The 13,709-nt window shown below is 47.2% G+C and overlaps 1 protein-coding gene across 1 annotated transcript in view; it reads left to right on the top strand.

Annotated features, from left to right (window-relative positions):
* Positions 1-12,956, top strand: part of LOXL4 (lysyl oxidase like 4) — a 107,701-nt gene extending 94,745 nt beyond the window's left edge. The window contains exons 13-14 of the mRNA XM_073681336.1: positions 9,482-9,593; positions 11,777-12,956. Of these exons, the coding sequence (XP_073537437.1) occupies positions 9,482-9,593; positions 11,777-11,847 (183 nt within the window). The 3' untranslated portion in view covers positions 11,848-12,956. The remainder of the gene's footprint in view (positions 1-9,481; positions 9,594-11,776) is intronic.
* Positions 12,957-13,709: the final 753 nt, after the last annotated feature.

Below are 13,709 nucleotides of genomic sequence, written 5' to 3'. Positions count from 1 at the left end.
AGACGCCGTTCCCCTCACCGCCGCGGTCCCGGTCCGGCGTCCTCCAGCTCCCCTGCTCCTGTGCACTGTGCTTAGGGAGCGCGCGCTCCCTCCCTCTTAAAGGGGCCACGCGCGCCGTCCTAAAGAGTCCCCGGCCAATGGCCGGAGGACCACTCCTATATAAAGCATAAAGCACCTCCTCCAAAATGGAGGTGCCTGTGCAAGGTTGTTGTTAGCACACAAACTCTCTCCTCAGCCCTCAGGTTCCAGTGCCCGCCAGCCTGTCTGTTAGCCATGCTCGCCAGCCTATCTTTCAGCCGTGCCCGCCAGCCTGTCTATCTGCCGTGCCCGCCAGCCTGTCTGTCAGCCGTGCCCGCCAGCCTGTCTTTCAGCTGTGCCCACCTGCCTGTCTACCCGGAGCACCTGTCAGGTTACCTGCTGTGTCCGCCTGCTTGCCCACCTGGATCACCCGTCTGGCCACCTGCCATGCTCATCCACTGTACCTGTCAGCTTCAGCCACCTGACCCGTGGAAGTCGCCTGCTTTCACACAAGGTCGGTCCCAGAGTGGCACCTGGTCCACCTGCCCGGTCCCTCCTTGGTTCACGGAGTCGACTAAGCCGCCGTGCGTCCAGGATCGGTCCGAGTAGGCACTTAGTTACGCCCCTCTGGTCCCTCCTTGCATCCCTGCACAGAGGTTCCACCACCCAGATCCGTAACAGTTTGCACAGGCCATGGAACCTTCGCTCTCAGACCTGTATCAAGAGGTCTCTTGCCAGAGATCCCAACAGGATACTATCCTGTTCTATCTGCGGACAGTCAACTCCCGCTTGGACGCGCTGTCCCCCCTGACTGTGTCCGCCTCTAACCGAGCGGCACCCGCTCCGGTGGCACCTCAACCCAGTGGTGCTGTGGCACCCGGCTTTGGACCCCGGCTCTCTGCGCCTCCACGTTTTGATGGTGACCCCGTCCTATGTCGGAGCTTCATAAATCATTGCACGCTGCACTTTGAACTCCTGACACACCAGTTCACCTCCGACCGGGCCAAGGTGGCGTTCATCAGGTCTCACCTCTCCGGAGAGGCGTTGGCGTGGCTTAACCCAGGGCCGGCTCCAGGTTTTTCTGGGCCCCGGGCGAAAGAGTCTCAGTGGGCCCCTTTAACACATACCACGATTCATGATGCAGGGATACGGCGGAGAATATATATATATATATATATATATATATATATATATATATATAGAGTACAATGCAAAGATTTCACTTCTTACATTACATGAGCGATATCTATTGTAAATTCCACAATAGCTTAGAAACCGGTGAATCACTCTACACAGAATACAGGCCCCCATATAAGGCTCCATACGGAATACTGGCCCCCATATAACGCTTCATACGGAATACTGGCCCCCATATAAGGCCCCATACGGAATACTGGCCCCCATATAAGGCCCCATAAGGAATACTGGCCCCCATATAACGCTCCATACAGGATACTGGTCCCCTTATAAAACTCCATACAGGATACCGGTCCCCTTATAACGCTCCATACAGGATACTGGCCCCCATATAATGCTGCATGCAGGCTGTTACCCCCCACATAATGCCCCATACAGGCTGTCCCCCCCTTATAATGCTCCATGCAGGCTGTTACCCCCCACATAATGCCCCATACAGGCTGCCCCCCCTTTTAATGCTCCATGCAGGCTGTTACCATCCACATAATGCCCCATACAGGCTGCCCCCCCCCTTATAATGCTCCATGCAGGCTGCCCCCCCCCCTTATAATGCCCCATGCAGGCTGTCACCCCCTCTCTCTATAATGCCCCATGCAGGATGTCACCCCCTCTCTTTATAATGCCCCATGCAGGATGTCACCCCACCTTTATAATGCCCCATGCAGGAAGTCACCCCCTATCTTTATAATGCCCCATGCAGGATGTCACCCCCCCCCTTTATAATGCCCCATGCAGGCTGTTCCCCACCTTATAATGCCCCATGCAAGATGTCACCCCCTCTCTTTATAATGCTCCATGCAGGCTGTTCCCCCCACATAATGCACTATGCAGGCTGTCCCCCCCCTTTATAATGCCCAATGCAGGCTGTTCCCCACCTTATAATGCCCCATGCAGGATGTCACCCCCTATCTTTATAATGCCCCATGCAGGATGTCACCCCCCTCTTTATAATGTCCCATGCAGGATGTCACCCCCCCTCTTTATAATGCTCCATGCAGGCTGTTCCCCCCACATAATGCACTATGCAGGCTGTCCCCCCCCCCTTTATAATGACCCATGCAGGCTGTTCCCCACCTTATAATGCCCCATGCAGGATGTCACCCCCTCTCTTTATAATGCCCCATGCAGGATGTCACCCCCCTCCCTCTTTATAATGCCCCATGCAGGATGCCCCCCCTTCTCTTTATACTGCCCCATGCAGGATGCCACCCCCCCTCTTTATAATGCCCCATGCAGGATGCCACCCCCCCCTTTATAGTGCCCCATGCAGGATGCCACCCCCCTCTTTATAATGCCCCATGCAGGATGCCACCCCCCTCTTTATAATGCCCCATGCAGGATGCCACACCCCCCCTTTATAATGCCCCATGCAGGATGCCACCCCCCCTCTTTATAATGCCCCATGCAGGATGTCACACCCCCCCTCTTTATAATGCCCCATGCCTCCATACATTAAAAAAAAAAAATCAAATACTCACCTCCCTCCTCCTCACCTGCTACCTGCTGCCCGCTGCTCGGGTCCGGACTCCAGCGTTGTCGGCGTCTTACCGCTCAGCGCTCTCTGTGATGGCTCAGGGGAGGGCGCGGTGTAAAGACGTCACCGCACCCTCTGACCTGAGATGTCACAGGGAGCGCGCACCAGGAAGACAGCGGATCTGCGGAGGCACGGGGAGAGGTAAGTATCCGGCTGCCGGGGCCCTGAGCAAGCGGGGGAGAAGCGGGCGCTGACACCGCTCTCCTCCGCCCATAGCCCAGCGGGGTGCGCGACCGCCAGTGGAATCTCTGCCTGCTCATGGCCCCGGCACTTGCCCGGGTGCGCCGGGTGCTGACGCCGGCCCTGGCTTAACCCTCTGTGGGAGAGAGGGCATCCTCTGGTGTCCGATCTCCAGGCTTTCCTCGCGGCTTTCCGGAAGGTGTTTGATGAGCCCGGATAGAAATCTTCCACTGCCTCCTCACTTCTCCGACTCAGCCAAGGGAGTCTCACTGTGGGCCAGTATGCCGTAAGTTTCCGAACCCTCGCATCTGACCTTGCCTGGAACAATGAGGCCCGGGGGTCCACTTTTGGGAGGGCCTTTCCGGACAGATCAAGGATGAACTAGCCGGTCGTGACATACCTCCCTCCCTGGACGACCTGGTGTCATTAGCTACCGAGATTGACATTCGTTTCCTGGAACTCGCTAAGGAGATGACCGGTGAGAGAAAACCTCCGCGCCTCGCTCCCGTCCTCCAAAGTCCAGTCTCGCAATGTGCACTCCACCGGGTGTCTTCTCCAGAGCCCATGCAAATTGACCAAGTCAAGATGGTCAAGTCTCGCCAGGAGACCCGTCGTGCCGAGGGGAGTTGCTTCTATTGTGGCAATATAGAGCATCAGATCCGCTCTTGCCCGGTGAGACCGGGAAACTCCAGTGTCTAGGACCGCTCGGAGAGGTCATCCTAAGGCAAGAGTTCTTCCTCTCCACCCTTGACTCTGTCCGTTTCCGTTACCAGTGGTGAGACCCGCTTCTTCGAGACTGCCCATCTGGGTTCCGGAGCCGCTGGGAATCTCATCCAACAGGCTGTTGTGGAGCATATTCAGATTCCTACCATACGTCTGGCGGATCCTTTAGCGGTTTCCTCTGTGGATGGAAAGCTTCTCCCTAACCATCTTGTTGGTCACTGAGCCGGTAACTCTTCAGGTGGGAATGCTGCACTCGGAGAAGATCTCCTTTTACGTACTGTCTGGCCTCTCTCATCCCATCTTGCTTGGCCTGCCTTGGTTACAGAGATATGAGCCCGTCCTGAATTGGAGCTCGGGATAGGTGCTCCGTTGGGGTCATGAATGCCATAAGACCTGTCTGGTTCCGGTTCGTCCTGCTCAACCCCCGTCTACTCCGGCTAACCTACCTGGCCTGCCAGCACCCTACTGGTCCTATGCGGACGTTTTTGATAAAAAGGAGGCAGAGACACTATCACCTCATACGCCGTATGATTGCCCCATCGACCTAATACCTGGTGCTTCACCTCCTCACGGGCGAATCTACCCCTTATCGCTGGACGAGACCCGTGCCATGTCTGAATATATTGAAGAAAATCTTGCTAGGGGATTTATCCAGAAATCCACCTCTCCGGCTGGAGCAGGATTCTTCTTTGTCAAGAAGAAGGACGGCTCTCTTCGTCCTTGTATCGACTATAGGGGTCTAAACCAGATTACCATCAAGAATAAGTACCCCCTGCCTCTCATCTCGGAGCTGTTTGACCGCCTAAAGGGCACAAAGGTCTTCACTAAGCTCGACCTGCGTGGGGCGTACAATCTGGTCCAGATCCGCCAGAGAGACGAGTGGAAGACGGCATTCAACACCCGGGATGGTCACTATGAGTACCATGTGATGCCCTATGGTCTCTAATGCTCCAGCCGTCTTCCAAGAGTTAGTAAACAATATCTTTCGAGATCTCCTGTATTCCTGCGTGGTGGTATACCTGGACAATATCTTGGTGTTCTCCCCTGACCTGCCCTCTCACCGGAGGGATGTTCGTCAGGTACTGCTGAGGCTTTGAAAGAATCGCCTGTATGCTAAATACAAGAAATGCCTCTTTGAGCAGACCTCCCTGCCATTCCTGGGGTATATCATCTCGGAGACCGGACTGCGGATGGATCCCGAGAAGGTGTCTGCCGTCTTAAAGTGGCCCTGACCGGAGGGGTTGAAGGCTATTCAGTGGTTTCTGGGATTCGCTAACTATTACCGCTTCTTCATTCCTCATTTCTCCTCCCGGACAGCTCCCATCTCTGCTCTTACCCGTAAGGGAGCAAATCCCAGGGAGTGGTCTCCGAGGCAGAGAATGCCTTTATCTCTCTTAAACAAGCCTTCTCCTCCGCTCCCGCGTCAGGCCAGATGGTCTTTGTTGTTCGCTCGATTCTGCTTCAATCTCCATTACCGCCGGCAGACAAGAACATTAAAGCCGACGCTCTATCCCGCTCTTTTCTGTCTTCTGACCTGGAGGAGGAGACTCTACACATCATCGATCCCTCCAGAATAATGACTGTTGCTCCGTTTGACCTTTCTCATCTACCTCCTGGTAAGATCTTTGTAGTGGCTCAGTATCGGAAGAGGGTTACTCTGGGGCCATTTGTCCAAACTGGTTGGCCATGCCGGCCAGAGGAAGACACTTCTGCTCATTGCCCGGCACAATTGGTGGCCCACCTTGCACAAGGATGTTGCGGATTTTGTCGCGGATTGTTCGTCTTGTGCCCGTAACAAGATACCTTCCAGCCGGTCGTCTGCTTCCTCTTCCCGTGCCTTCTGCTCCGTGGCAACACATTGCAGTGGATTTCATCATGGATCTTCCGGTATCGGCCAGTTGTACTGTCATTTGGGTGGTCACCGACAGCTTCTCCACGATGGCTAACTTCATTCCTCAGCCTGATCTTCCATCTGCATCTGTGCTGGATAAGGATTTTATAAGTCACATCTTCTGTCTCCACGGCTTACCCCTCCACATTGTCTTGGACCGAGGAGTTCAGTTCACTTCTCGCTTTTGGAGAGCCACGTGCCAGCTGCTGGATGTCTCTTTGGATTTCTCTTCTGCCTATCACCCTCAGTCCAATGGTCAAGTGGAACGTATCAATCAGATCCTTACCAGCTTTCTTTGGCATTTTGTCAACGCTCACCATAGCGATTGGGTTGAGCTCCTGCCCTGGGCCGAGTTCTCCTATAACAACCATGTGAGTGAGTCCTCTGCTAAGTCTTTGTTTTTTGTGGTCTACAGTCAACACCCCCGGATTCCGTTTCCCGTCTCCGCTTCAGTGGACAATCCTGCCGCGGAGTCTCTCGTCAGTGAATTTTCTGCGATTTGGGAGGACACTAGATCTGCGCTTCTTCAGTCCTCCAAGCGGATGATGAAGCATGCTGATAAAAGACATCTGGATCCGCCTCAATTCCGCCCGGGAGACAAGGTCTGGCTTTCCTCCAAATATGTCCGTCTCAAGATAACATCATATAAGTTGGGTCCGCGGTTCATCGGTCTGTTCGAGATTCTGAACCAAATAAATCCAGTGGTTTACAAGCTGAAACTCCCGGCCTCCTTATGGATTCCCAACTCCTTTCATGTATCTCTCCTCAAACCTGTTGTCCTTAATTCTTTCTCTGACGATCCAGGTACCGCTCTAGCTCCAGTCTCCGTTGAGGACGTCTTTGAGGTAGAGAACATTTTGGCCATCAAGAGGGTAAGAGGAAAGACTTTCTTTCTTGTGGATTGGAAGGGGTTTGGTCCCGAGGAGAGATCTTGGTAGCCCAGGGAGAACATTCATGCCTCTAGTCTTCTTGAAAAATTTCTTGGGGGCCAAAAGAAGAGGGGGCGTAAAGGATGAGGGTACTGTAGCGCCATTCTCATCACCGCCGCGGTCCCGGTCCGGCATCCTCCAGCTCCTCTGCTCTTGCTGCTGTTGCGCACATCGCGCGTAGCTTCCCGGGCACTGTGCTTAGTGCGCGCGCACGCTCCCTCTTAAAGGGGCCATGCGCGCCGTCCTAAAGAGTCCCCGGCCAATGGCCAGAGGACCACTCCTATATAAAGCACCTCCTCCAAAATGGAGGTGCCTGTGCAAGGTTGTTGTTTGTGTGCTAACACTCTCCTCAGCCCTCAGGTTCCAGTGCCCGCCAGTCTGTCTGTTAGCCATGCTCGCCAGCATGTCTTTCAGCCGTGTCCGCCAGCCTGTCTTTCAGCCGTGCCCGCCAGCCTGTCTATCTGCCGTGCCCACCAGCCTGTCTATCATCCATGCCCGCCAGCCTTTCTTTTAGTCGTGCCCGCCTGCCTGTCTACCCGGAGCACCTGTCAGGTTACCTGCCCTGTCCGCCTGCTTGCCTACCTTGATCACCCGTTTGGCTACCTGCAGTGCTCATCCACTGTACCTGTCAGCTTCAACCATCTGACCCATGGGAGTCGCCTGCTCTCACACAAGGTCGGTCCCAGAGTGGCACCTGGTCCACCTGCCCGGTCCCTCCTTGGTTCACGGAGTCGACTAAGCCGCCGTGCGACCAGGGTCGATCCGAGTAGGCACTTAGTTATGGCCCTCTGGTCCCTCCTTGCATCCCAGCACAGAAGTTCCACCACCCGGATCTGTAACAATTATTACTTGCTTTGCTACTACATTATTTATGCCCGACTACGACCTTTCAGTAAATACGTTAATATGTTTATATCATCATCACCATTTTGTATGTTTTGCACAAAATGTCTTGTATTTTTTTCATTTTACTCTTGGAAGGGTGGAAACGTCATCCAATGCATGTATTCTTGGTCACGTCCAGGGGCGGACAAATCATTGGTGCAACCTGTGCAGCCGCACAGGGGCCCAGGAGCTAAGGGGGCCACTACTACCTCAGCCGGTGGACTTGTGCATTATGATGAGTTATTGGACAGCAAAGGGCCCATATATTGTTCATGCACAGGGGCCTTCTTCTGTCTGTGTCAGCCAGTGATCAGGACTATTTCCACTTTACAAATAGAAAATGTCTTGAGTGTGCACTCACTTTACTGCACTTACACAGAGAGCTTCCTAGTAGCGATGGGTGTACTGGTGGAGGTTCGGGTTCTGGAACCAGAACAGTACCCGAACTTCAGCCAGAACCCAGACCCCATTGAAAATAAAGGTTACCCGAACTGGGAAAGGAAAAATTCTCTCATCTCCTTACCCCAGAACTCCAAACATTGGTATGGACTTCCGGAGGAAAGTCTGTGTTTGCCGTTTAGCACCGGACAATAACTGTCTGGTACGAACGCCGAACTCGTAAGTTCAGATTCGCCCATCTCTACGCCTTAGTCAGCTATCACCTTCCTCCTCTTGTTATAGTGTGTGTGTAGAGATGAGCAAATAAATTCTCAAGTGCCTAATCCAGCAGCCACATCAGTAGTCAATGGCTGCCAAACGAAAGCCTGACGATCCGTGTTCCCGATGCCTCTTCTGTTAGGTCATCATGTGTGCATCACGTTGCAATGATTGCATTGTAGGTGACTTAGAAATTGGAAAAAGTGTGGGGGATGCCGGTCCACCAGCAGGATCCCATCGGGTGGCCATGGACTACTGATGTGGCTGCTGGATTAGGCTCCTGCGAATATATCTCATCTTTACCTCTATGCACTCCAATCTCGCTACACTGCTTATCATGGTGTGATCAACACATCAAAGAGGGTCTGACATCATCAGAGTTTTCTGGGCATGTGAAGTTGGGTATGCTTGCCCATTGCACATACACTGGGGGTCAGAATGCCTTAGCATCCCTCACTTTCTTGGCGCATGCGCAGTGTGCAGACCTGTGCACTTGGCTTTACCATGCATGCTTAAGAAGTTGGTTTTGAGGAGGTCATGAGAACCTAGGCGCTCCTGCCTGTGCTTCATTGGCATGAGTTGGATTGTAGTAGTAGAGTTCTGTCCTGGTGCATGCGCAGTGCGCCAATGAATTTCAGTCTTTCTCTACTGTTCATGCCCAACAAATGGGTTTTCAGGACATATTCTGGTCATGTAGGACCCTCATTGACTTGTCAATCATGCCTTAATGAGTGTGATTACAAACCGGACATTGTGACTATTCAAAGGAACGACCCACCCGAAGGACTAGTTGAGGATAATTAGCCTATTGCATGCTCCAAAATATGTTTTTTGGGTTATTTTTGTGTCTCTTTTGGAAGGTTTATATAAAGTGAGGAGTTATGTGGTGGCAGCAGTTAGGTTGGCACACAGAGATCCAGTATGGGCCATTATGGGCACCATTCTATGGATCTGTCATGACATAGTTGAGTACAAACTGGTCCACCCAAAAACGACAAAATGAGCTGCGGGTGCAACAATAATATATAAAAAGATGCGAGAAGAAAACTAGAAACGTGCACAAATCCATTCAGAGAACCCCCGAGGTGACAGTAAATCACGAGTTGAGAATATTTTATGTTAGTTTGCAAATTATATGAAATAAATATGACCCAAAGCTTCTCTCCCCAGCCCGGTCTCCTGCACCGCATTACTCTTCATATATCTATAGTCATTACCCACAATGTCACCGGGGTAAAGATACAATTCATTGTGCAGCTGTTTGATATATAACGGGCCCATTAGCAGAATACTGTATGTGCTGACCTTGGGTCTAAGGTTTACAGCCATATTAGCTTGTTCGATGCATCTAGCAGATTGGCTGAATGGAATTCCTATCAAGTCTATTAGATTGCAGAATTTTATTTCTTATGTTGTAAAATGAATAATATAAAGACGCTGCCGCCGCTTCTTCCTCATTATTTATAGGTCGTATTGAACCCAAAATTTGAAGTAGCAGAATCGGATTTCAGAAATAACGTGATGAGATGTCGGTGCAAGTATGATGGCCATCGTATCTGGATGCACGGCTGTCACACAGGTAAAGTTAATTTTTATCGTGGTTATAAATGGGCCATAAATGAAACTTGGCTACACCTTTATTAGTTGTATTCCTATACCCCCCCCATAAACATGCACACTCAGTTATTAGTTGTATTCCTATCCCAACCCTCCCCCCAATACACATGAACAGTCAATTCAGCCAAGTATGCATTTGTTTTAAATGTCTCGTGGTGGCTTATCCTTCTTGAAGGATTAGGCATGTTGAATTTCAACATGCCCAATCTTTTTTTTTTTTATGTGGATTAAATGTCATCCAAAAAACTTACACATATTCAATGGTTTACTTTGTGTATGATCTTCACTTATCCTTGAATTGTTCGGTATATTTCAGTTCATCATGTCCAATCCTTTTTTCCTTAATTTGAATATCATCTAAAATTTCACACATAGCAGGTGTTTTACTTTGTGTATGTTCTTAGCTCATCCTTCTTGAAGGATTGGGCATATTGAATTTCAACATGCACAATTCTTTTTTCATCTTTTGAATGACATCTGAAAACTTGACAAATATTAGGTGGTCTACTTCGTGTATGATATTAAGTATTCCTTCACGAAGGATTGGACATGTGGAAGTTGAACATACCCAATCCTTTTTTTTGCCTTGATTTGAATGCCATCCGAACAACGAACACATTTTGGGTGGTTTTACCTTTTGTATGAACTTAGCTTAACCTTCATGAAGGATTGGACATGTTGAAGTTTCTGCATGCCCAATCCTTGTTTCCTCAATTTGAATTTCATCAGAAAAACTGATAAACATTAGGTGGTCTACTTTGTGTATGAACTTAAAGTATCATTCATGAGGGATTGGATGTGTTGAAGTTCAACATACCCAATCCTTTTTTCCTCGATTTGAATGTCAACCAAACAACGAACATATATTAGATGGTCTACTTTGTGTATGATCTTAGCTTACCCTACTTGAAGGATTGGGCATTTTGAAGTTCATCATGCCCAGTTCTTTCTTTTTTTTCCTCGATTTGAATGTCATTTGCAAAATTACCACATATTAGGTGATCTACTTTGTGTATGAACGTAGCGTATCCTTCATGAACGATTGGGCATGCTGAAATTCAACATGCCCAAACCTTTTTTTCTTCAATTGTCAACTGAACTACTAATACATAACACATATAGACGAGTTTGTGTATGATCTTCAGCACCATCTTTGGTGGTGTCCATTCATAATTTATATATGGCTCAGGGATTCACCCCCAACATATTGCACCAAACTTCATTATTAAGGAAGTCTGGTTCTATGGCATACCTATACTTTCTTAGACGTTATTAGGTAGTTGGCCAGTCCTACCAAAATAGCTGGGTTGACCATAGTCTCATATGTATAGCCACTTTTACACGGAAGGGAGTAAAACAGTAATGATAAAAAATAGGCTGCTTTCAGCAGCTGCTTGACACCAGCACTCCACATTCCTGCTTACCCCCATCTTATTTGTTTGGTAAAATTGGAGCTCACATCTTTGTCACGGTCTACGTTTATCACCACCTATTAAAATTAGACCAATCATGAATAAGTCGCCTCTCTCCAGAGAATCCACAGCACCTGTATGAGCTGCTTCTTTAGTACATAAGTTCTGAGATTGGCGTAAAAACAGTTTGGTTCTCCTCCACTATAAAGTAATAGAGACAAATCACTCGCTCCATACTGAAGTACATACAGGGATTTGTAGTTGAGGGGCCCATTGTTGAAGAGGACCTGTCATCAGGTCAAAAGTGACAAGTTTTTCCTCTTGTTGTATTCCCATTGCTCCTCGCGAGTACTCTTCTTCTTTTTTTTTTTTTTCCTTTTAAATCCATCGTATGGGTCCAGAGATATAGGGCCTTTTTATTTGGTGCTACTTTTTTATAGTCTTTACCAAGGGTGGCTTTGCTCACAAAGGTAACTATGCGGAGCAGAATAAAGACACACCCCAGAGGATCCTAAAAACCACATCCACTTGCTAAAGACCATAAAAATTAACACTAAAAAACAACCCCATGTCTCTGGAAAAAAAAAAACTCAGGGGAAACAAATAGAATAAAATAAGAGCACTTATGGCCTGATCCTTAACTATCTGGCTTCCTGAAAATGCATGGAATTAAAATATTGCTACATGAACTTCTTAAAGCTCATCATTGTTCTCCTTTTTTCTCTCTCATCAGGTGATGCATACAGTACAGACCTGGAGGAAGAATTTGAGAACCAGCAAAGACTCACAAACAACCTCGTGTAGAAGCATCTGATGTTCTAAATTGATAATCACATTTGATATAGGACATTGGACCCCAAAGATTTGCCCATCTAAAATACAGCGGGCGGCTCATGTCTCTGTATTTCATATAAGGACTGTAAGAATTCATGTTGCGACAAACAAGAAAAAGGGCAACAGAACTGGGGACTGGGAAGATCGGTCAACTATTTAAAAATGCTAAAAATTATTTTACATTTTTAGAAACACATTGGAAAAATTTACCATTGAACCGTGACACAGTGATTTTAAGAATGTGTTAATTACCTTCTTCTACAGAAAAGATCATTTGATAACTAAACTCTAAGTAGAATAGAAAATTTGGGAAAATTTAAAATGATTTTTTTTTAAATTATATAAAAAATAATTAAATAATGTTATCTGCATGGAAAGTTATGAAACAATTGGAAATAACTTAACTAGGGGACTTGTCTTCCTGCAAAAAAAAAAATAGATGTAAGTGGCTTCCAAACAGCTGGCTTTCCACAGTCTATTTGCCTGCATTGATATTAGAACTGGAGTACAGATGATGGCAGTGACGGTTCAGGCCAGCCCCCTGTGACTCACTAACACTGGGAATAAACTGCTGCAGGAGGTTGTACTGATAAGCACAACCCTCAGAGGAGGAGAGAGGCTCACTGCTCACCCCATTCATCTTTCACTGCCATCATCTGTACTCCAAATGAATAGGTACTGATATCAATACAGCTGAAGGCGGAAAATAAACTGGGGTTTGGAAACTACTTACAAATATTTTTTTTTAATGGAGTAAATACCAATCCCCTAATAAAGTAATTTGCAAAGTTTAATAACTTTCCATGCTGGAAATTATTTTATTGAAAAAAATTTAAAATAAAATTATTTTTTATTATTTTTCTTTTTATTAAAAAAAAAAGAATGAGAGTTTACTTACCCTTTAATTACCCCAAAAGTATAGTATTTATATACATTTTTAGTCTTCAAGCCACCTCTGTGTCTAACAGGGAAGTGAACAGAGCAACATTTTGTACTGATTGGAGGTTCTATTAAAAGCTGCAGTCCGCATTTGTTATAAAACCTGTAGACAAGTAATCAAACTTCTTCAAAGCTACCAAATAAACCCTGCAAATGAAGACTATTACATAGACTATTTCACAAAGGATGACAAATGTTTTTAGAAAAAAATAAAATTAAAGAGTAAAAACATTATACAAAAAGTTATCATGTTCGTACTGTTTTTTTTTTTTCTTACCTATTACATATCTACTTTTGTATTTGTTCAACATAAATGCATTAAAGGAACAGTTTATTTAGGGGTTAATACACTACTGAAGTGTCAGATTTCTACAAATGAGAGGATCATTAAAATTTTACTTTTCAGTACTTTTGAGCGCAAAACAAATAATCTGCACATTACAGTGTCAAGAAATAGTCTTGTCTCCTAATCCATCAAAATGAATATATATATATATATATATATATATATATATATATATATATATATATATACACACAGTACAGACCAAAAGTTTGGACACACCTTCTCATTTAAATATTTTTCTGTATTTTCATGACTATGAAAATTGTACATTCACACTGAAGGCATCAAAACTATGAATTAACACATGTGGAATTATATACTTAACAAAAAAGTGTGAAACAACTGAAAATATGTCTTATATTCTAGGTTCTTCACAGTAGCCACCTTTTGCTTTGATGACTGCTTTGCACACTCTTGGCATTCTCTTGATGAGTTTCAAGAGGTAGTCACCGGAAATGGTCTTCCAACAATCTTGAAGGAGTTCCCAGAGATGCTTAGCACTTGTTGGCCCTTTTGCCTTCACTCTGCGGTCCAGCTCACCCCAAAC

The sequence above is a fragment of the Phyllobates terribilis genome, unplaced genomic scaffold (genome assembly GCF_046119375.1).
Source record: "Phyllobates terribilis strain yellow unplaced genomic scaffold, ASM4611937v1 Scaffold_5__5_contigs__length_657084704, whole genome shotgun sequence".
NCBI classification, from domain to species: Eukaryota; Metazoa; Chordata; class Amphibia; order Anura; family Dendrobatidae; genus Phyllobates; species Phyllobates terribilis.
Note: the sequence above shows the minus strand (reverse complement) of the source record. Positions and strands in the feature narration are given on the sequence as shown.